We start from the raw sequence: 24449 nt of genomic DNA on the forward strand, positions 1-24449 counted from the left end.
TTCAGATTTTCCCCTGTGTACCGCACATCAGCTTTGAGCACTTGACTCACCTGCTCCAAAACTTTAGTTTCATCTGTGGAATGAGAATATATTGTAAAATGTAGATGCTGCTAATGAGGCTCAAATGAAAGCGAGACTGTCAGTCCCTATTATAGTTCCTGACATCTTTTGAGTTCCTCCCACAGAAGTCAGTCAGTCGTTTGGGATTGGAACAACATGAATATGAGTATAAATGATGATTCATCTTATTTGACAATATTTATTGAGTTCTATCAAGGCATTTTGAGGTAAATACGTTTTAAGAGTGTGGGTTTTTTTTTTTTTTTTTTTAACACTTTAAAGCAAGTCTGTTGGCTAATGGTATGATTTTTTTTTTTTTTTTTTTTTTGGGATACAAATTACAGGTTGTCATGCATGTAACTACAAAAGACAATTCATTTGAGTACATGTATTTACACACACAAACACTGGAACTGAACATTACAACTGGCATTTTGCTCGAGTTTGTTGTACATGAACATCCTCATTGCCACGTCATGGTGTTGTATCAGTTGTCTGGGATGGATACTCCTAGTCAGTGCACAAATGACACATGCTTGCATTTGAATTCTCCAGCCTTTAAAAGAAAATGTTCAAATCTTAAAATAATATCCCATCACACTAAATACAGATTGTGTATTGCAGCATAGACTTTGATGTTTAGCGGAGCAAAACATTGTACATTTGATTACTGGGGGTTACCTCCCCCCATCCCCCTGGAATCTACGGCCCTGTATAATAGTAGCCTATACTATTTGTCTAATGCTTTTCCCCCTATAAAAAAATCTGCATTCTGCCATTGTGCTTGGAAAACATTTTGCATACTCCTTTGTTAAACAGCCACAGGTAAACATGGCACATTGCAATCACAATGTTCCAGCATACTTCTTTAATAAAACAACTTTCCTCTGAAATCATAAGGAAGTGAGCTCTGCTCGTATTACGTGGTTAAGTATATATGTCAATAGTCAGTAAAAGCTATGTTAGAGCTTTGCAATATGCAGTGTTGTCACCGGGACACAATTTATGCAAAGAGCTGACCAGAGTGTTGCTTCAAGCCTCTGTGGATTTTACTGCCAAATGAGCTAGAGTAAATAACAATAGAGTGCAAGTCAAAGATGCAAAAGCCTGGTCCATTTGTCAAAAGCTGCACTGCTGCTTCCCTAGAAATGTTTTATTAATACTGATTAATATTTTGTCCATTGTCCAATTATTAACATTTCTGTTAAAGGAAATGAGAATTCTCTCATTATTTACTCACCCTCATGCCATCCCATATGTGTATGACTTTCTTTCTTTTGCAGAACAAAAACAAAGATTTTTGAAGAATATCTCAGCTCTGTAGGTCCATACAAATGAATGGTGGCCAGAACTCTGGAGATCCAGAAAGCACATAAAGGTGGCATAAAATTAATCGATACAACTCCAGTGGTTAAATCCATGTCTTCTGAAGAGATATGATAAACAAATAAATATTTAAAGGGTTAGTAAACTCTCTCATAATTTTTCTCACCTTCATGCCATCCCAGGTGTGTATGACTTACTTTCTTCAGCAGAACACATTTGAAGAAAAATAAAAAAAAATATCATAGTTAAAAAGTATTTAAAAATTGATCTTTTTCACACCAAAAGCGACTGTCAATTTAGAAGACATTCACTTAACCGCTGGAGTTGTATTGATGACGTTTACGCTGACTGTCTGTTCTTTTTGGAGCCATCCACTAGCATTTTAAGGACCTACTTAAGTCACAGAAAATAAAGTATCATTGCGCGCTAGAAAACGTGCTAGAAAACATTCAAAAACTTTTGGGATGACTTCTTTATATTGCAATTGTGTGGAAGTTTACAACTCTAGGCAACTTGTGGTGATTTCATCTACAAAATGTACACCTTTGTACATTTTTGCAGCTAGACTGTGTTTAATAGCTTTATTTTACTATAGTTTATCATCCACCTCCCCTGTTTTCTTTTCACGGCACTGATGCTCAGTGTCAGTGTCAGTTTACATAGTCTTGAGCACAAGGCCATTTCAGTGTAGAGCAAGGTTAACAAAATATTCCGTAAGGGGAACATAATAGTTAGCTACATCTCAACTAGTTACTAGAACATTTTATTAAACTTTTTACTCTGACATAAAATTATAATTGCATGTGGATGCCTAAATACCATTCGAATTATGTTTGAGAAGCCATTTCATTTAAACAAAAAATATAATATAATATATATATATATATATATATATATATATATATATATATATATATTGTGCTAAATTACAAGAACATTTGATGAAAAAATTGCGTCACTTAAACAGCTTCTTGAAAATAATTTGAATGGGTTTTAGGGGTCCACATGGAATTATTTATATTTCATGCATAAATGTAAATAAATGCATGCCGTTGCCTAAATACCATTGGACTTATGTTCAAGAAGCTGTTTAAGTGACGCAATTTTTACATCAAATGTTCTTGTAATGTAGCAATTGTTAGAAATAACTATTCTGTCATCATCAGATTTGGGTAGATAACTTTTCAATTGTAATCCAGTAAATATTTACAACATACATTCCTAAAATTAGTGTAATCTTTTAGATAGCATGTTTTGTGTAATCTAATTGTATTACTTTTGAATTACTTCTAATCGAGCTCTTGTTTATTGTCACATGCACTTGAGTCAGATCATCTTTTGTCATAATGTTGCTTAAATGCATAAGAAAACTGAATCATTATTCGTTTTATTATTATTATTATTATTATTAATCGCTATTTGACTGTTAATGAGTGGAACAAAAAAGGCACTTAAAAGGTGATTTAAAGAGCACATTTAAACTGATATGATTGATTTGTCTAAGACGGCAGAAAAAGATGCTTTGAATAATTCTTATTGAGGTTTGTCATTTTTTTATCCAGACTTCCAGATATCCAAAACCATCTAAACCATTGTCCTTCAGATAATACACGTTCTCTATTATGTTAAACGCGTGTATTTACCCTGACTCGTGTGTCATGTCAGATTGCGTCAGAGGTTTACTGTGTGACTGACAAACTTATCAGAATGCAGGTTGTTTTGGTTCCCTGAACGTCAGTCTATACCCTCCCCTAACACAATTGGCCCGTCCTCAAAGCGTCCCACAAGCTGGTGAACTTTATATTTAGCACCGCTCGAGTTTCTAGATGTCCATTCAACGCCAACAGGCGTAAAGCAACACAACTCGTTAAACAAGGTCATGAGAGACAGCAAGTGTGGAAACACCGTCAACTTCGGATTAATAGGTGAGTAAAGGTATTTCATATTTTTCCTGACTGACACGATGCTAAACCCAATACAAAAACAAAACCTACAGCAGGAGAATTTAACATACAGTATAAATTGTACACTAATGATTTCCGCATTTCTCTATAGACAAACATGCAAACAGTAAAAGCTGTGAATGAAACGGCTAATAATTTTAAAGCTACAGCCGTTTTATTATATATATATATATATATATATATATATATATATATATATATATATATTTTTTTATTTATTTATTTTTTTTACTGTAAATCTGAGGGTAGGTTTGAGTACACAGTGCAGGAGATTGTATTAGTATTTAACAATATGTTAGCTAATCATGGTAATGTGGTGACAACGGTCACCATGTCGCCTTTATAATAACTATAATAAGTTTCAGTCTTGATGTCTGTTTTCTTTCGCCCTATGAAAACAAAGTGACCCTATAAACGTGAGGGGGCAAGAGGACATCACCTATCACTTCCATCTTTCTCATTGTTTATCCAGAATAATGATTCTTAAAAGCTTGGAAACAACCCTTCAAGGTAAGCAGTATGATCAAATGCTAATTTATACTTTTCACTATTTTAGGAGTATTACTATTCTGTTCATCAAATTGGATAAATGTTGGACTCTCATATAATTATGGTATTCCTCCTCTATTTTAAGTTTAGGTTAAACGCGTTACCCTTAATGTCCTCCAGAGGGCGCAGATAGCAAATGCAGTATATTCTTTAGAGATCTTCTTTATATCTTAACCGGTAAAGTTACAGTTGTGTAGTACTAAATATACAGATTAAACAAACTACATACTCGGAACGGCAAGCTTGATCTCAAATATTAATTATTTGACTTTTATTAAATGTAATTAAATGGTAAAGGAATATTCTTCGTCTAATACAAGTTAAAGGGATAGTTCACCCAAAAATGAAAATTCCCTCATCATTTACTCACCCTCATGACATCCCAGGTGCGTGTGACTTTCTTTCTTCTGCAGAACACAAATGAAGATTTTTAGAAGATTTTTTTAGCTCTGTAGGTCCACACAATGCAAGCGAATGGGTGCCAAAATGTTGAAGCTCCAAAATGCACATAAACACAGCATAAAAGTAATGCATAAGATTTCAGTGGTTAAATCCATGTCGTCTGAAGCAAATATGATAGGTGTGGGTGAGAAACAGATCAATATTTAAGTCCTTCTTTTGTTTTTGGTGATTCGCATTCTTCGTGCATATCACACTGGACAGGGACAAGAATTTATGGTAAAAACGGATTTAAATATTGATCTTTTTCTCAACCACACCAATCATATCACATCTGAAGACATGGATTTAACCACTGAAATCTTATGGATTACTTCTTTGTTTCCTTTATGTGATTTTTGGAGCTATAAAAGTCTGATCACCATTCACTTGCACTGTAAGGACCTACAGAGCTGAGATAGTTAATATATATATATATATATATATATATATATATATATATATATATTCTTAATTTATGTTCTGCAGAAGAAAGAAAGTCATACACATCTGGACTGAATCATGAACTATTCCGTTAACATGATTTTAGTGTGATAAAATTGCTGAGTAACTCGTTGCCATGATGACGTAATGCAGTAAACCCTTAAACAGTGATTTAAAGAACTTTACAGCTCAAATAACACGCAAGTTTTAACAGAAGAATTAATATAAGTACATTTATAAAAGATTAAGCTTCATATTTCTGTCTTTAAACCCTCCAAAAATTGGCCCCATTCACTTCCATTGTAAATGCCTCACTGTAACCTCGATTTTTTTCCCCTCCCCTTTTTCTCCCCAATTTGGAATGCCCAATTCCCAATGCACTGTAAGTCCTCGTGGTGGCGTAGTGACTCGCCTTAATCTGGGTGGCGGAGGACGAATCTCAGTTGCCTCCACGTCTGAGACCGTCAACCCATGCATCTTATCACGTGGCTTGTTGAGTGCGTTACCGCAGAGACATAGCGTGTGTGGAGGCGTCACACTATTCTCCGCGGCATCCACGCATAACTCACCATGCGTCCCACCGAGAGTGAACCACGTTATGGCGACCACAAGGAGGTGACCCCATGTGACTCTACCCTCCCTAGCAACCGGGCCAATTTGGTTGCTTAGGAGACCTGGCTGGAGTCACTCAGCACGCCCTGGATTCGAACTTGTGACTTCAGGGGTGGTAGTCAACATCTTTACTTGCTGAGCTACCAGGCCTCACGGTAACCTTGATTTTTGCTTCTTCTTTTTTTATAAAGTTAAAGAGGGATGAGTAAAAATTATTTTTGTGGTAATAAACATTATGCCACTAATTATCTCGACTGAGCAAACTTGTATTGAACCAGGAATATTCCTTTAAGACGTTTTTGAACATTGCCTTTTCTGGAAGTGGAAATATCCACCATGGTCACAACGAGACCACACAGTCTTGCGAAATTAAACGCACAGTCTTAAGGAAGTTAAAATAAATCAGTCTCAATGCCCATAATAATACATTTGTATATTCTACAGATACACTTTATGCACTGCTCTCATTTGCATTTCCACACATTTTAAGATTTCTATACATTCTTAAACGGGATATGAAATCTTTCATATCACAAATAATGTTAAAGAAAGAATAAATCTATAAAAAAAATAAAAAATAAAAAATAAAAAATAAAAAAAAAAAACATTCGTGTACTGGCCTGTTTGTGCGCCTTTCTTTTTCTTTTCTTGTTTGTCTGCGCAAGCTAAAGTGCATCACTTGATGGATTGTCTCTCGAATGTACCATAAAGTTGTACCTGGAAGGGGTGTGCAATTAAAGTAGTATAGTTTCCGCGATATATTTTCGTCGGGTTTTAATCATTTTAACATCCATTACGTTCATATTTTACTAATTTTATCGAATCAAGTCAAAGCTTTAATTTATTGAGGTCATTAAGCGCTGGTATACTTGTGTTTAAGTCTGAACTTACCCCGGTAAACTTTTGCCCGTCTCATTGGAAACTGTGCTCTGATGCTATCTTTTTTTATCGCGTAGCATTAAACTTAGGGAAAGTTCGTAAACTTCTAATGTATTTACAAAATAATTTAAGAAGGTGCATTATTTAAACTATGATATCATCACCAAGGCCTGTGAGTAGGACTCTTAATGGCGGACAAACGGATTCAGGGAAAAGTAAACAGTGGACCGTTTTCCCACCGGTATTACTAGCAGCATGCTAGCCAACTAGCTCTTAGACGGTGTTCTTCCCAACTGCCTGAATTCAGCTGACCGGCTAACGCCTATGATTAACACTGTGCTGGTTTGTTTACTTAAGTTTGATTTTACTTTTACGCTTTTTTTCTGCGTATGTTAAGTTAGCTAACAGCCCGAAATAGTTAAACAGTAATACATTACTAGAAAATAGTGGCTACATTTGAAAAACTGGCGGCGAAAGAAACTTTATTGTTAGCTTGCCGGCTAAATTTGGGGTGCTGATGTGTTCCTGCGAGAAAGTGGATTTTAACATCACCCCCCGCACCGTCTCCCGTCTGGTGAATGAGGCCGAGCACGAAAAAACCAGTGGGGGCCATTCGTCCAATGGGAGGTAGGAATTATTATGACTAATAAATCAGACATCTTTATTAGATTCTTGTCTTTCGCTGTTTTATTTCTGTTTAGTGTCTTGGTTCTAAATGGTATATAATGAACTAATATAACATATTATCACAACTGCCGCCAAGTCTAGTGTCCTTTCTTCAGCTCATGCCTTGAGAAAGTAAAATTCTTTGTCTCCATAAAGTCCTTGTGTTGACATATTTAATCTTCTTATGTGACCTGAGTAAGTAAAATCATTGTTTATATTGCACTGTGGCGTGTTTTATAAGGTAAGAGGCCTGTCTTTTAATAGCTGTAGATTGATTTGTTCAAACAAACCCTAGACATGATTTATCTTGTTCAAACAGTAAAGCAAATAAAGAGGCAGAACTTGCCCCTGCCTTTGATAAATGACTGCTAGTCCTGTTCTGAAGCTTAGTGATGAAACTGTGACATTAATCTGCCAATAATCGGGAGATTCTGCAGAATTGTTAAATGGTCTGAAAGGTTGAGCTGATTGATGGCTCCATTTGTAATTTGATTATTAGTTTTAAAGTAAACCATGCTTCTCGCTTTTGTTATTTGTTTGATTCACATGGTAATTTAATGGTGTTGAGGTCAGGAAGGCATCTTTACTTGGAAAGAAAGTGAACCGTAAAGAGAAGACACATTGCATTGCTCTTGTATTGTGATTGATTGTCTCAGCATGGCTCACCAGTTTGTGGCACCATTGTTGGGAAAAAAAGCCTTAGCAGTGTATTTAAAATTGTGGCAAATCTTACCACCTTCTGTTTTGCCCTGAATAACCAATAAAAGTTACATACACTGGCGGCCAAAAAGTTTGGAATAATGTACAGATTTTGCTCTTTCAGAAGGAAATTGGTACTTTAATTCACCAAAGTGGCATTCAACTGATCACAAAGTATAGTCAGGGCATTACTGATGTAAAAAACAGCACCATCACTATTTGAAAAAAGTCATTTTTGATCAAATCTAGACAGGCCCCATTTCCAGCAGCCATCACTCCAACACCTTATCATTGAGTAATCATGCTAAATTGCTAATTTGGTACTAGAAAATCACTTGCCATTTTATCAAACACAGCTGAAAGCTATTTGGTTTGTTAAATGAAGCTTAACATTGTCTTTGTGTTTGTTTTTGAGTTGCCACAGTATGCAATAGACTGGCATGTCTTAAGGTCAATATTAGGTCAAAAATGACAAATAAAAACGGCTTTCTCTAGAAACTTGTCACTCATTGTTTTGAGGAATGAAGGCTATACAATGCTTGAAAATGCAAAAAACATTTAATTAAGAATATTTAATACAAAGGTGTACACTGCAGTCTTCAAAGACAAAGGACAACTGGCTCTAAAAAGGACAAAATGAGATGTTGAAGGTCAGATGTACAACTAAACAAGAGGATAAGTACATCAGAGTCTCTAGTTTGAGAAATAGACGCCTCACATGTCCTCAGCTGACAGCTTCATTGAATTCTACCCGCTCAACACCAGTTTCATGTTCAACAGTAAAGAGAAGACTCATGGCCTTATGGAAATAATTGCAAAGAAAAAGCCACTTTTGAAACAGAAAAACAAAAAGAAAAGGTTAGAGTGGGCAAAGAAACATAGACATTGGAAAAACATAGATAATTGGAAAAGAGTGTTATGGATCTTAACCCCATTGAGTTTTTGTGGGATGCAGGGGTGTCAAACTCAGTTCCTGGAGGGCCGCAGCCCTGCAGAGTTTAGTTCCAGCCCTGCTCCAAAATGCCTCCTTGTAATCTTCAAGCACTCCTGAAGACCTTTATTATCTGCTTCAGGTGTGTTTCATTAGGGTTGGAGCTAAACTCTGCTGGACTGTGGCTCTCCAGGGACCGAGTTTGACACCCCTGAGCTAGACTGTAAGGTGTGTGAGAAGTGCCCGACAAGACAGCCACATCTATGGCAAGTGCTACAGGAAGTGTGCGGTGAAATGTCACCTGAGTATCTGGATAAACTGACAGCTAGAATGCCAAGGAAATGCAAAGCTGTCATTGCTGCACTTGGAGGATTTTTTGATGAGAACTCTTTGAAGTAGTTTAAGTAGTTAAGTAGTTTTGAAAACAAAGTTTTCAAATTGTAATAGTAATTTTTCACATTATTAATGTCCTGACTATACATTGTGATCAGTTGAATGCCACTTTGGTGAATAGAAGTACCAATTTCTTTCCATAAGAGCAAAATCTGTACATTACAAACTTTTGGCCGCCAGTGTATGTGCATACATTTTACAAGGGAAAACATGCAAAGCTGATAGTCAGGTGATACTGGCTTGGTTTTAAGTTTCAATAGGTTTCTTATTTACATGTGCATTTCCCTTGCATAATTGTACTATTCAAAAGGCCAAAAAGGAAGTTGAGTAACTAGGTAAAATAATAGTGAGCACCTGTTGAGAATGATGGTACATGAGTTGATTGACAACATTATCGAGGGGTGCCAGACTGCTTATTGATTCCATCGAAACATTATGAAACAAGGAGCCATGGTTTTTGGTTTGGATGCCAATTAAGCTTGGGATCAATGCCTTTTTCACACATTGATAATCAGAAAATTTTCCAGATGATTATCAGTCTATAACAGCATTTTCTCAGGGTTTAAATAGGGTTACTCGTTGCACAATAGTCTTTGTCTCTTCATACATATTTCTCAACACAACTTTAGTGAAGTGTGAGTGACAGGGTAACTAAGTAAATGTTATATCACCCACTCTATGGTATCCCAAAGCAAGTAAGCCAGACTACATTAAACGGAAGGCCAACTGACATTGAATTGAGCACAGATTAGATTTCTAACTTAAATGTTGGCTAGTGTTAATATATCGATGCCTCGAAAACGTATTGAGAAAATAACATGCTAATCAATAATCGATGTATTAATATTTAATGACATTCCTAGATTCCATATACTCACACACTATCACATATGGCTTTTGTGACACAACATTTTTGTTGTGGAGACTTTGCATCAGACAGTCACAAAACATTTTATTCATGCTCCTTTTATGCATAAGTCTCAATTATATGTTTCAGTGTTATCTTTTCAATTTGACTCAGCAGTATAATCTTAGTTACTCAATTTCTGATTCACCTCTTGTTTGCATAGAGCCTCCAACCTTCATGATAGCGGCCCATATCCTCAACCATTATACTACCACCACTTCATATAATTTTAAGTTTGTCTTCTGACATACTAGTTTATTGGTAGCCCTAAGCCGTTTCTTCAACAACGAGTAAGCCTACTCTCCTATGCCACACAAAAAGAAAGTGCTTTCAGCTTTTTTTTATTAGCTTTAATTCACACATTGCACTCATATCGACCAGCAGTTATACTGTGCCTATCCATTAATATCAACTTTTGTGTGTTAAACTGTAAACTTTGTTGTGTATATGCAAATAAGTTTGTGAGATCTGTGTTTTGAACACCTCTGGATGTTATCGGTCAATCGTGCTTTCTATTAGAAGAGTTATACCATAAGAATATGGGAGGACATTGTCCAACAAAACCATTGAAAAATGGCAAACTCTTTTGATTCCTTGGATGTAAGCTAAAACATTTACATACAGTTTCAAGAAAATATGTTAGGGATGCACCGTTATGACGGTTTTTAAGTAATATGTATGTGCTATAGGTTAGATTACTCTTTAGATAGGTGTACTGCATATGTATTTAGTAAATAATTCAAAATACATAATCCAAAAAAAAGAAAACTTTGAATCTTCTCCACATTTTGCTTAAGTGCTCAAACAAAACAGAAGTGCTCAGAAGTGCATTGAAAGATGCTTAGTCAAACTGTAGCATCACACTAATCTTGGCATTCATATTTTTAAATGTTAAGGGATATCCCTGTGCATCCCTAATATATTTTAAAATATCATAAAATTATAACACTTATATGCAAAGATATGTTTAGTTAACAAAAAATAAAGTAGTCCCGATAAATATTTGATTCCAGTCCATGGCTTGAATTAGTTAAACACAAAAATAATTTCTCCCCTCTTTAGCAACATGATGTGCAAATCTCTAGGATGAGGCAATTGCAAGACTGCAATGTAAGCTGTGCTTGTGACAGTGAAAGAAGAAACTCTTTTGAAGGAAGCCTTTTATAGCAACAGAGAATCCAGAAGAAGATGGACTGGCATCAAGCAATGTTGGATGCATGCAAAATCGACATATCATGTGCTTTTTATTTTTTTATTTTCCTGGAAAAACTTTACTGAACAATGATCTACACAAGAGATGGCAACACTCTTTTTTGCATATTAGGATTTAGTGATGGTCCCACAGGTTTACACTGTATTTACGCTGTACCACTGTGAAGGAACCTGGACTGCTAATATACAAAATTTTGCTGATGATGTCTGACACCATCTTTTGAGATCACCATGGCTGAGCCCATTCCCATTCCAACTTTGAACGTTCTCCCTCCATCTTCCGATACGGAGTCGTGGTCCTGCTCCCCAAGCCCCCGGCGACACCGGTACCACTCACGCAGCCGAACCCGGGAGAGGAGGAGAGGCAAGGTGCAGCAAGAAGACAAATCAGAGAATCATTGGGATAAAGGAAAAGCGACGAGGGATAGAAGTCAAAGTCCTTTACATCCATCTCCAATGGTCTCCAATGTAGAAGAGGAAGAGCAGGGCAGCCCGTCTTTGCTTCTCTTACCCCCATCCCGCTCATGGTCACGGAGCTCCTCTCTAAGCAGGCGCTCTCGCTGGTCTTTCCGTAGCCTTCTCAACAAGGACTCAGACTGTGACAGCAGCAGGTCAGTGTGTGTGCCAGCAGCTTGCCTCCGTTTGGCCAGCCAGCATCATTCCCTTGATCTTTTTTTTTTTTTTTTTACTTTTTTTCATGCACTCTAGATATTCAGAGGGACATCAGATCCATACACACACTCACATACCTAATGAGAACAGGAGGAGCTGATGGGGAAGCAATTCTGCAATTAGAAATAGATCTGGATAGGAAGGAAGTGTTACTGGTATGAAGACTCATGCTGATTAACATTATCATTGGTTTAGGTATAAGACAACTTAGATTTGTGTCAGTTGTGTTGTCACTATTTGCTCTATTTGAGTTATAGGTTTCTTTTTTCATAAATTAAGTTGCATAGTGCAAATGCACCATGATGAGCTCGGCGGAAAAATAAATCCAAGATCATGGACGAAGCAAGAGAAATGTAGATTATAAATATACTTATAAACCATTCAATACTGAAAATTATCGATAAATAACAGTTTAATATGATACAAAACTGACAATTTTACCCAAAATGATTGTGTGCTGTGCACTCATTAGAGGATTGCGTCGTTTCCCTCGCATCACATGTATTGAAATCAGTTGTGAGTCGAGTGTCCCGTGCGCTGCGCATGAGGAGCGGTATGTGAATGATGTGCAGAGCTGCCGCCTATGTAGTGTGTTCCAAATCGGTCACTTATGAGGCATCATTTTAGCAAGGATGCTGCCATAGTAGACAGCTGCCTAGGCAGGAGACAGCGAGGCAGCTCACAAAGTTTTGGAACTGACCCTCAGTTTTATTAGGTACATCTGTACACCCACTTATTCATGCGATTATCTAAGCAGCCAATTGTGTGGCAGCAGTGCATAAAATCATGCAGATATGGGTCAGGAGCTTCAGTTAATGTTCACATCAACCATCAGAATGGGGAAAAAAAATTGATCTCAGTGAATTCAACCGTGGCATGATTTTTTTATGCCAGACGGGCTGGTTTGAGTATTTCTGTAACTGCTGATCTCCTGGGATTTTCACGCATAACAGACTTTAGAGTTTACTCAGAATGGTGCCCAATCAAAACATCCAGTGAGCAGCAGTTCTGTGGATGGAAAAGCCTTGTTGATGATTGAGGTCAACGGAGAATAGCCAGACTGGTTTGAGTTGACAGAAAGGCTACGGTAACTCAGATAACCTCTCTGTACAATTGTAGTGAGCAGAATAGCATCTCAGAATGCTCAACATGTCAAACCTTGAGGCGAATGGGCTACAACAGCAGCAGACCACATGGGGTTCCTGCAGTGGGCACAGGTTCACCAAAACCGGACAGTTAAAGACTGTAAAAACAAATTCTGGTCTGATGAATCTTGATTTCTTCTGCGACATGCAGATGGTAGGCCCACTGCAGCCTCAGCTTTCTGTTCTTGGCTGACAGAAGTGAAACCCCACGTGGTCTTCTGCTGTTGTAGCCCATGTAGTTGATGAGAAAAATAAATAAAATCATACAAAATACAAAAATACTAACTACAATATAATAATAATAATAATAATAATAATAATATATTATTATTATTATGAATTATAGTTAGTTAATTTGTTTTGTGCTTTTATCAATACATATATATATATAGTATACTCTGTGTGTGTGTGTGTGTGTGTGTGTGTGTGTGTGTGTGTATATATATATATATATATAATAAAAGCACACAAGGCAAATATACTGACTATAATTCATAATAATGTTAATTATTATATTGTAGTTATATTGTCTTTTGTGTGATTTTTATATATATATATATATATATATATATATATATATATATATATATATGTATATATATATATATATATAAATATAGCATACAGCTTGATTTCTCGTCATTGGTTTGGAGTACATGTCATGTCACTATTTGCACAGTTTAAGTTTCATATATATACATCACAAAAATACTAACTATAATTCATAATAGTATAATAATAAAGTTAGTCTTTTTGTGTGACAAAATCACAAAAATACAAACTATGATTCATAAAATTAATACAATTATATTTTATTATATTTACATATTTATACATATATCTATCTTACAAAAATAGTAACTATAAATATAAATCAATATTATGGAATATAATTAGTGTATGCAAAAAAAATGTCAGTTTGCAACCTGGCATCATTCAATCCACACCAGGATTATAGTGAACTCTGAAAGCATGGGTTCCATACTAGAGCTCTGCAACCTGACCTGGGCCCGACGGGACCCAAGAACCCAACGGGTTTAGGGCTGGGTTCGGGTCAGTTTTTCAATTAGGACTTCGGGTTTGGGTCAGATTCGGGTTTATAACGAACTTGTTTCGTGCATGTGCTCTCACTCACAGACGCACGAACGGACAGTTAGGGGCCGTTCACACCGAATATATTTTTGCGCGCGTCTGTTCTGTTTTCCCTTTATTTAAACACATGCTGGACGAATGTCTCACTTTCTTTTTTCTAGCGTCTCATGCAGGACCGGCATATTTTAAACACCATGTCAAGTTAAAAAGAACTTCAAATTGTGAAATATGCATGTTGAGACACCTGCGCACTTTTTCATACTTTGCGCTGCGTCTAGATTGTTTTTAGCACAGTTGTCAAAAAAAATTCAACATTCTGAACAAGTTCAGGCTGCATAGAGGGGACTGTTGCATTGTTTCATATTATTCCAGATTGTTCTGCACCAGGTGAAGTTTCGCCGCATAAACGGTAAGGCAATGTTTTTTCCCCCTTCTGCTCTAGTGTACTAAGGGGCTGCCGTGCCTTGTTAAAACTGTGTATGTTTACTGTTTCAGTACTGTTACAAATGTTACATATATGCTTGCATAAAATATAGCCTATTGCAATAGTACTTGCTAGGAGAAGAAATTAGATTGTAAGCAGGTTCGTGTCAGGTTCGGGCTTAAAATCTGACGGTATTGTTCGGCCGGGTAGGGTCAGGCCACACGGTTTCTGGTACGGGTCGAGTACGGGTTTCATTTTAAGGCCCGTGCAGACCTCTATTCCATACATACAAATACCATTCTTACTTGCTAGTTGTAATTATTCAGATTTTGTCCTGCTAAAAGGCTAATATTTAAGGGATTAAATTAAACAGACAGTCCCAAAACACTTATCAAGACAGGGAAGGATTATTGATTCTCTCTCATTGAATAAAAAGAAACATGACAGAGTGACAGAAAAAAAGACCACTGAGGACAAGTGATCTTGGCACTTGAGAGATGGAGGCGGAGCTGTATCTGAGCTGTCTGACTCTCGCAAACATGACATCACTATTATCCAGTGGGAGTGTCCACCTTTTCTGGTGATGTCACTGCAGTCCAATCAGATGCCTCTGTTTGGATGCTGCAGTGAACAATGCCAGCCAGTGGAAAGACTAGCTCGGTGAGCAAAAGGTGTTTTATGCACACAACATGAACAGCTGTGCCCTTGTCCTTCTCATCTACCAGCCGGTTTCATGTACCTATTTCCTTTTGTTTTGCCGCTCAGCCTGCAATGCATTTCGGAAACTCTAAATTGGAGCTGTGTGATCTATTTTATAATGTTCTGGATATTGTTTAGCTAGTGTTTATTTATTTATTTGTTTAATATAACCTTAAACCTTACTATTAGCCAGCGACTCTGAACACATTCCTTGCTAGTCTAAGAACTAACACAATATTTTTTTTATTGCTATCAGTTATCACCCTTATTATTATTCAGACTCAAAGAGCAAAACAGTATGAATCACTTTTATATTTGATGAAACCGTACACAGTCATTTATAAACTGTTGTTTCTTACTTGAAAATCTACACTGCTTTTATTTATAAACAGATCTGTGTTCATCTGAAATTGAAGAGGCCTGTTAATTGCTCTCTTGTATGTTAGCATTGTTTTCACTGTCTGTAGAATTGGCCTGCATCTGTAGGTTGTGCTTCACCAAAATCAGAGTGCAATGTGTGAATTAAAGCTAATAAAATAAAAGCTGAAAGCACTTTCTTATTGTGTGGCATAGGAGAGTAGGCTTACTCGTTGTTGAAGAAATGGCTTAGGGCTACCAATAAACTAGTATGTCAGAAGACAAACTTAAAATTATATGAAGTGATGGTAGTCTAATGGTTGAGGATATGGGCCGCTATCATGAAGGTTGCAGGCTCTCTATGCAAACAAGAGGTGAACCAGAAATTGAGTTACTAAGATTATACTGCTGAGTCAAACTGAAAAGATAACACTGAAACATATAACACCTATAGGTTGTCCAAAATCAGTTCCTGACATGCAAGTTTGCATGACGTCAGACAAGAAACAGACCAAGGTCTGGATTTTGCCACTATCATTTTGAACTAAAAATGGCAAACAATGCATAAATGCAATACAAATACTAATGCAAAAAAAAAAAAAAAAAAAAAAAAACTTAGAGGACTATTTCATCCAAAAATTAACATTCTGTCTTTGTTTACTTCCTCAAAATGAAATATCAGGCAGCATTACAGCCTCAGTCACCATTCACTTTCATTGTATGGGAAAAAAAAATGCAGTGAAAGTGAATGGCAACTGAGGCTGTCAGTCCCTAACATTCTGACTGACATCTCCTTCTATGAGAAAGTCATACAGGTGTAATGAGTAAGTAAATGAGGACATAATTTTTTATTTGGATGGACTCTCCCTTTAAGCCTATTCAAACGTCTGTGGAAAAGCATACAGCTTGATTTAGCTTTCCTTGTGTGAAGTTCAGTCTGTTTACTTGGGTTGCTTCTTACGTCTGAAGAATACATTTGCCTAAGCCTCTTTGGGCTGCTTTGGCCTTTCTGACCATGATGTACTTGTGCCATATGTTCCACACAAAGTTGGTGAGATACAGTGCAGCTGCATTTCTCTCTCATAGATCACAGTACAGTCTAAACTCTGTTCAGATACATGGGATTGCAGAAATAGATTGAATGCTTTGAGCTTCAAACCTTCAATCCTACTGGATTATTGCACAGGCAAAGTGTTTGTGTTTGAGCAATTCCAGTAAAGCCTCAGATTGAAAGGTAGAGTGACATTGATTGCCCTTATTTCCTTAGTCTGACAGATGATTTACAGCACGTTGATGACTTGTCCAGTTTGGTCTGACCTCACGATATAAGTAATTATCTTATTTATTGATTTATTCTGATCAAAGATTGTGTGCATTGTCTGGTGCTGATGCGAAGGGTAAAATTTTAACATTTTGCCATTAAAGTTTAGCAAGGGCTGGATTGGAGTTTTTGAGCATGCATATTTGTATACATTGGTTTTGCAACTGTCTTAGCTTCCCCCTCACCCTTCATACTGAGATTACGGCAGATTCTCCCAGGGAAACAGATTATGGAGACTGCCTGGCCTCGGAGGATTATTATGCACTCTACAGACTCTATACCACAGAGTTTGAGGTTAGAACAATGATCAAAGAAACCAACTGGACCGATAGGGGTACTGATACATTTTCCCAGGAGTCTAGTAGTGATCAATGGAATTATTCTCTTAATTTACATTATATTGTGCCCTTGTAAACTCTTGTGTGTCCTTTTTTTAAGGCCATCAGCGGAGCATTTCAACAGTTTTATTGACTCAAGTGCATTAACATAAACTCTTAAGGATAATCCCCAATGGTTTGGCCATGGTGTGCAGTTGTAAAGAGAGGGCCACAGTCTCAAACGGTGTCGATTCCCTCCACACACACAGTACATCTTCTTTGCCCCCTCCCCTCTGTGTAGGTTGCTTTAGGATAGCCGGCGCGTTCATGGTGGTCATTGCATTTTGGAGGAACAGCCGAGGTCTGGTACCTCGCTTGGCATGGGGATGTTGAACGATTGCGTTCAGTTGGAATAACACGATCCGTGGATAAACAGAGGACGACGTGTCTCCAATGCGTTCGGTCTAGTTAATCTGAATGTAACGGCTGGCGAGTCGGCGCAGAGCCGTATCGAGAGGCTATTATAAAATAAACGTGAATCGAGGAAAACCCAATGACATGTTCGAGTAAGTAGCAAACGCTTTAGTTGTTTTCTTCAATGCATGCAAATACTGTGTTCTAAAATGATCATATACATGTTTAAACTGTTCACTTTCATCCGTTCTTGCTTCACAGTGCAGTAGAAGGTTGGCAGGCGTTTAGACGCATGCAATACGATTGCATCTTTTAACCCTCACATCGACATTCTGTCTTTGATTAGCCCCGTTGTGCACCGATGCACGTTCAGCTCTGAGGATTAGAATTACGGCTGCTTTAGTTTTACTTTATGTGCACTGTACATGCAAATCCTGCCTTCATCCTACGTTGACATTGTTTAAATGTAATATGCATTTTTATTGCAAATTTGCATCGGATGACGTGGTGTCGATGTTGACATCAGTATTTTTAGCCTCGGCACAAGACCACCCATTCATTCTGTTAACACTTTGCTGGAAAACAGTCTAGGTCTTACTGGTAAAAAGCTCTCTGAGGGGGAAAAAATGCTCCGGTTGTAGAGTTTCGCATGTCACTGTGAGTAATAGTTTTGAATTTCGGTCTTTATTATTGTTGGTGGGATGTTATTGAGCTCGCGTGCTGTTTTGCTGCCCTTTCCGTCTCTGTTTTTCTGCTGATATATAAAGGCGATTAAAGGCTCACTCAGCCTGTTGGTTCTCCATGCTCGTCTAGGACCTAAATGGGAGCTTCACTTTTGTTGAAAAGTTTCTAGTTGCTTTATCACATTTCATATTTGAAGTCCACTAGACCGACTAGTTCAGTGAGAGTCGTGTTCTCGTGATCCTGTCAAGTTTCCTTGGAGACTCTGAAATGTGTGTCCCCCTTCCCTTTGTTACCAAGACAACGTGTGCCAAGGATCCGAGCAGAGGCCAAAGTTGTTAAAGATAAAGTACAGTAATCAGTAAGATCCTGAATGTGATTTGATAAGGACTAAACAAGATGAGTAGAAGAGAATAAAAGTCAATACTTGGCATGTTTTGTTCCATGTTTTTTATTACATAAATTATGGTAAATCCATGGAATTCTTTGAAGTACCATTGGGTACTTGAAGTAAATTACATGATATATGAAAATGCTCATACAGCACCATGGTGTGTATTAAAGGAATATTCTGGGTTCAATACAAGTTAAGCGTTTGTGACATAATTTAGACTTATCCCTCCTTTTCTTAAAAAAAGCAAAAATATGAGTTCCTTACAATGAAAATGAATGGGGCTAGTCTGTAAACATTAAAATACTCACTGTTTCAAAAGTATAGCCACGAGACGTAAGCAATATATGTGTTGTTAAAGGGATAGTTCATCCAAAAATGAAAATTCTCTCATCATTTACTCACCCTCATGCCATCCCAGATGTGTTTGACTTTCTTTCTTCAGCAAAACACAAATTATGATTTTTAGAAGAATAATTTAAGTCTGTAGGTCCATACAATGCAAATTAATAGGTGCCAAATTTTTGATGCTTCAAAAAGTACATACATTCAAGGCAACATAAAAGTAATCCATAAGACTCCAGTAGTTAAATCCATATCTTCAGAAGTGATATGATAGGTGTGGGTGAGAAACGTTATTTTTTGCTAGAAATTCTTCTCCCTGCCCAGTAGGGGGCAGTATGCATGAAGAATGTGAATCACCTAAAACACAAGAAGAAGAATGTGAAAGTTATCTGTTTCTCAGCCACACCTATCATATCGCTTCTAAAGACATTGATATAACCACTGGAGTCTTATGGACTTTTATGCTGCCTTATGTGAAAAATATTTGTAATAGTTTTTTTTTTTTTTTTTTTTAAGCTTTACAATTTTGGTGCTGTGGATCAGTTTTTGCATGATGCTAGACCTTTTCTCAGATCTAATTTCACTTTTCTTAGCCTTTTTTTAAATTTTTATTTTTTTATTTAACTGACTGGTCTGAAGGCCATTTTTAGTGGAAGTTTGAAGTCATTTCCTCTCAAGTTCACACAGGTGTCTGAGCAGAGTAACCAAAAATGTAGTTCATCATATTAACTATGGACATGTTCCACTAATGTCTGACAACCAGTATGTGTCCAAATCATTTTTTTATATTTATGAAAATAAACTGAAACTGGCCTTTCTATGTGTGGTCAGCACCGCGACTGTGAGTTGCGTGAAGTGACCGGGGAAGAGATTGAATCTTCTCCTGGCTGATGAACACTCTGGTGCAGGGACGCTCATCACTCGTGCACATTTGCTGCAGCTAGATTATAACGTGATGGGTTGTGACGTAGTGAATCATAATATATGTCATGTTCACTGTGTGTATCTTATCATGAAGAAAATCAGCGATATGCAGCTGATGGATCAAAGTGAACATAAAGGTGAGAGAGTGTAGTCTTAGCCCATTATACACTGGCCAAATTGAGGCCAAACAGTTCCATCTTCGTTTCAACAGACCAGAGAATCTTGTTTCTCACAGTCTGAGAGTCCTTTAGGTGCTTTTTTGCTAATTTCAAGTGGGCTTTCATGTGTCTTACACTGAGGAGAGGCTTCCGTCTGGCCACTCTGCCATAAAGCCCAGATCGGTTGAGTGTTGCTGTGATGGTTGTCGTTCTGCAAGTTTCTCCCATCTCCACACATGACCTCTGAAACTCAACCAGAGTGACCATCGGGTCCTTGGTCACCTCTCTTACCAAGGCCCTTCTCCCCCGATTGCTCACTTTGTCTGGACGGCCAGTCTAGGAATAATCCTGATTGTTCCAAACTTCTTCCATTTAAGAATCATGGAGGCCACTGTGTTCTTGGGAACCATCAATGCAGCCATAAGCATTTTGTAGCCTTCCCCAGATCTGTACCTTGACACAATCCTGTCTCTGAGCTCTGCAGGCAGTTCCTTTGACCTCATGGCTTGGTTTTTGCTCCGATATGCATTTTCAGCTGCGAGACCGTATATAGACAGGTGTGTGCTTTTCCAAATCATGTCCAGTCAATTGAGTTTGCCACAGGTGGACTCCAGTCAAAGTATAGACACATCTCAAAGATGATCCAGAGAAATGGGATGCACCTGAGCTAAATTTAAAATGTCATAGCAAAGGGTCTGAATACTTGTGATATTTCAGTTTTTTCTATTTAATCATTTTTTTTTGCTTTGTCACTATGGGGTATGAAGTGTAGAGTGATGTAAAAAAAATAATTTAAAGCATTTTAGCATAAGGCTGCAACATAACAAAATGTGAATAAAATGAAGGGGTCTGAATACTTATGAATGCACTGTATGTCAAAAGATCATGACCCATTTCAGGACAAAGTATACTTTGGTTGTCCACGTTGCTGATAGCTCTGCGCACAGTATGTGTGACGTAAATTTCATCATCAGCACAGTCTGTGCATGGCTCAGATTTTCATGACACGCGGACAGTCCTCGTCTGTGCGCATCATTGACTGTACTAAAAGAGTATCACAAAACAGTCGTGGTGTGCATACGTCGAACATGTTCGTATTCACTTGTGGTCAAATGAGTATACTTTGAAAGGCAACACGGTCGACTACGTGATCCGGAATGCACAAAAACAAAGTATACCCAGGCCTTTAAAGCTACTATCGGCACTCCTTTGGCTTAACAGGTCTCATGTCTGGCATTTAAATGTCTCTTCAGACTGATTAAATGTTGGTGAACACATAAGTCTTTGTGTTTGTGGACAGAAGCCCCTATCTATGTTGTCACCTTTATTTTACTGGAACAGGAACGGAATGCTACTATGGAAACAATTGTTGTTAATATAAATAGGGTCTTTATCTCTGGGCTTTGACCTTAGCTCAGAACATTTCTCAATTTAATTTTAACACAGATTAGAAACCATTCATTTTTGGAATGCTTTAGAACATTTGTGGCCACTAACATCCATATGTTGTAAACCACTGTCCACAGTTTGTTGTAATCAATACATGCTGTTTTGTAAATAGCGGATAAACCTTGTCCTTTGTGTCACTTCCTTGTGCATGACCCACTTGCCTTTTAAGGGCGGTTAAACCTGTGTGCTGAAATGCCAGATGACTGTCTGACCTGAGTGTCTGTATCTTCTTTCCTCTGCCTGCAGTACAGCCAGTAACTCTCCGCGCAGCACTCCCGGTAACTCGCCCTCCCTACGCCGACGTGTGCTGGGAAGCAGAGCCAGCGAAGGGGAGGTGGGCAGAGACCGAAGCAGTGGGGGTTCTGACAGCCCCCTTCCTCCTACCCCCTCCTCCTCTACCTCCTCCTACCCACTCACAGCTCGACATTTCACCCGCAATGCCAAGGTAAGCCACATCCTGACCTGGACCTATGTAATTATTGGACAGTCTTGTCAGGGCTCAACATTAAGGATGGACTGCTGACCCAGGGCTAGTGATTCACACAAAATGATGGCACTGACATCGGTGCTTTGTTGTCACTACATCTTAGATTCTTACGTTGATCTTTTATTGGAGTTTTAATGCTTTGAAAACTTAAACGTTTGGTGCTCTTTGATTTACTGAACGTTGTTGTTAATTATTTTGATTAAAAACAAGATTATAATTTGCAAGTTCATGTCAATCCTGAATTTTCACTGTTAATTATAAAGTAAATCGTATTAATTAATTCTAAAAAAAACATATTTTAGCAAAGTCAATGAAATGGAAAAAATCCCGCACACTATCCTGGCTTGCAGACAGTATCAAAATGTATTAAGCATCGTTTCGGTCACTCGACCTTCATCAGGCATTTACAAACAGAGTGCAACAGCACCAAAATTAAAATATGTCATGACCAATCAACACATCTGATGACCATGACATCACAACCAATGACAATCAATAAAATAGAGAACATCTAGAAAACACCTATAAATACAGAAAAGAGAAAAACATCACATATACAGCAGCCCAAATACATATAATAAATTACACCTGTAAGGTAACCCACACCATTACATACAGATCCTTTTCTTTAATTTATATTCCATATACATACACATACACACACATACATGGAAAAAAACGTTATCTATACATAAAGAATATCTACAGCGTCACATTAAACAAGGCTTCATCATTAAGTCCCATCGGTAATGAGGTTTGGAGTGTGTTGATCCAATAAATATCACATCTCTGTAAAACCAGTTCAGTGTTGCCTCTTCATGGTGGCATCTTAACACTCTCGATGCCACAAAAATGCAAAGAGGAGACATCATGATTAAATTCAACAAAATGAGCTGCGACAGGATAATTTAGGTCTTTTCTCCTGATCGAACTCTTATGTTCACTAATTCGTTGTTTTAACTGACATGATGTTTTTCCCACATATCCAAGACTACAAGGGCAACGAATCAAATACACAACATGGGTAGAGGAACAGGTGATAACAGAGTTTTATTGAGTACCTTTTACTAGTTCGCAGATGAAAAAAAGGATGATTTAAAAGCATTATTACACTGTGCACAATTACCACATCAATAGTTCCCATTGTGCAGGATTTTTTCCATTTCATTGACTTTGCTACAGCTTGTGTCCGACGCACCTATCAATTACTTCTCAGGTGTGCGAGGTTAGTTGTTCATTGATTGCAAAAAAACATATTTTAAAAAAGATTTTACTGTAAAAATACATGTACTGTCTTGTTAAATAAAACATACTTTTAAGTTTTCACAGTACATGAAAAGTTAACTACAAATAAACCAAGTAAAGGAATATTCCAGGTTCAATACAAGTTAAACTCAATTCAGCATTTGTGCCAGAATGTTGATTACCACAAAAATTACTTTCCACTAAGTTGTAAGTCCTCACTGTAACCCTCATTTTTGCTTTTTTTAAAGAAAAGGAGGGAAGAGTCTAAATCATTTTGTGTAATCAATGTCACAAATGCTGTTGATTGAGCTTAACTTGTATTGAATCAGGAATATTCCCGTTTTTTACATATATATATATATATATATATATATATATATATATTTTGTTAAAATTACAATAATTTTTTATAGTGTAGTTAAAAACCTTGTCTTTTTTTTTTTTTTTTTTTACAAAGGAAATCTTGACATTTAATAAAATATTTAATTATTTTTCTTACATTAAAAATGCATTGATTAAAAATATTTTTTGTATTGGAGTCAGTGAAAGCATTAGCAGGGCAAGTAAAAATTGACCAGGTCAGCAGAAAAAAAAAAAATCCTTATTGATGAGCTTCGCTTGTATCATCATCATTACTCTAAATATCTGATGTGATGAGAACTCGGTCTTCCACCCACATACTGAACACTGAATGACTGTTATATCCTGTTCTGAGTACATAAGGAAGGAAGGAAGAATGCTAGAAGGGTTGCATTCATTTCCTTTGATTTCATTCTGAAAGATAACAGTGTTTTTCAAAGGAATGAACTGAACAGGTCCTAAATAGCAAATGCACAGTTTGCTGTTTAGTCTGTCAACATGAAATCACATTCACAATACTTTTCATAAACAAGATCCTCTCTCTTTTCCTCTCTGTTCCAGAAAATGCAAAGCTGGTATAATGTAAGTATCCTGGGGTCTTCAGAAGTTCATGCCTCAGTGTTTTGTGCTTAAGCTGACGGTGCTGGTTTCCCTTGCTCACGTCTCTCTCGCTGATGCACAGGTACTCAGCCCCACATACAAACAGAGGAACGAAGACTTCCGCAAACTCTTTAAAAAGCTGCCTGATACAGAGCGTCTCATAGTGGGTGAGTGTCACTCCTCCATGAGTGAAATGAGTAATGTTTTCATAAAGGAACAATGATTAGATCACAGCTTTGTTCTCAGTGGCTCATGTATATGTTTAATGATCACATGACCTCTGGTTGT

The 24449-nt window shown here is 37.3% G+C and overlaps 1 protein-coding gene and 1 long non-coding RNA gene across 5 annotated transcripts in view; one reads left to right on the forward strand and one right to left on the reverse strand.

Annotated features, from left to right (window-relative positions):
* Nucleotides 1–242: 242 nt before the first annotated feature.
* On the reverse strand, nt 243–2207 carry LOC127453502 (uncharacterized). The gene is made up of 3 exons (XR_007899420.1): nt 1553–2207; nt 1301–1413; nt 243–616 (listed from the first exon to the last, which is right to left on the reverse strand). It is a non-coding gene; the product is annotated as an uncharacterized LOC127453502 (long non-coding RNA).
* Nucleotides 2208–6318: 4111 nt separating this feature from the next.
* LOC127453449 (protein Aster-A-like) overlaps nt 6319–24449 on the forward strand; it is a 48914-nt gene continuing 30783 nt past the window's right edge. For 2 of the 4 annotated variants that reach the window (XM_051719789.1, XM_051719790.1), the window contains exons 1-5: nt 6319–6899; nt 10931–11691; nt 21716–21914; nt 24123–24143; nt 24244–24328. In XM_051719789.1, coding sequence (XP_051575749.1) covers nt 11312–11691; nt 21716–21914; nt 24123–24143; nt 24244–24328 — 685 coding nt within the window. In that variant the 5' untranslated portion in view covers nt 6319–6899; nt 10931–11311. Of the gene's footprint in view, nt 6900–10930; nt 11692–17445; nt 17674–21715; nt 21915–24122; nt 24144–24243; nt 24329–24449 lie in introns of those variants that run through there. The other 2 variants (XM_051719791.1, XM_051719792.1) reach the window with 2 other exon arrangements.

The sequence above is a fragment of the Myxocyprinus asiaticus genome, chromosome 15 (assembly GCF_019703515.2).
Source record: "Myxocyprinus asiaticus isolate MX2 ecotype Aquarium Trade chromosome 15, UBuf_Myxa_2, whole genome shotgun sequence".
Classification (NCBI taxonomy): Eukaryota; Metazoa; Chordata; class Actinopteri; order Cypriniformes; family Catostomidae; genus Myxocyprinus; species Myxocyprinus asiaticus.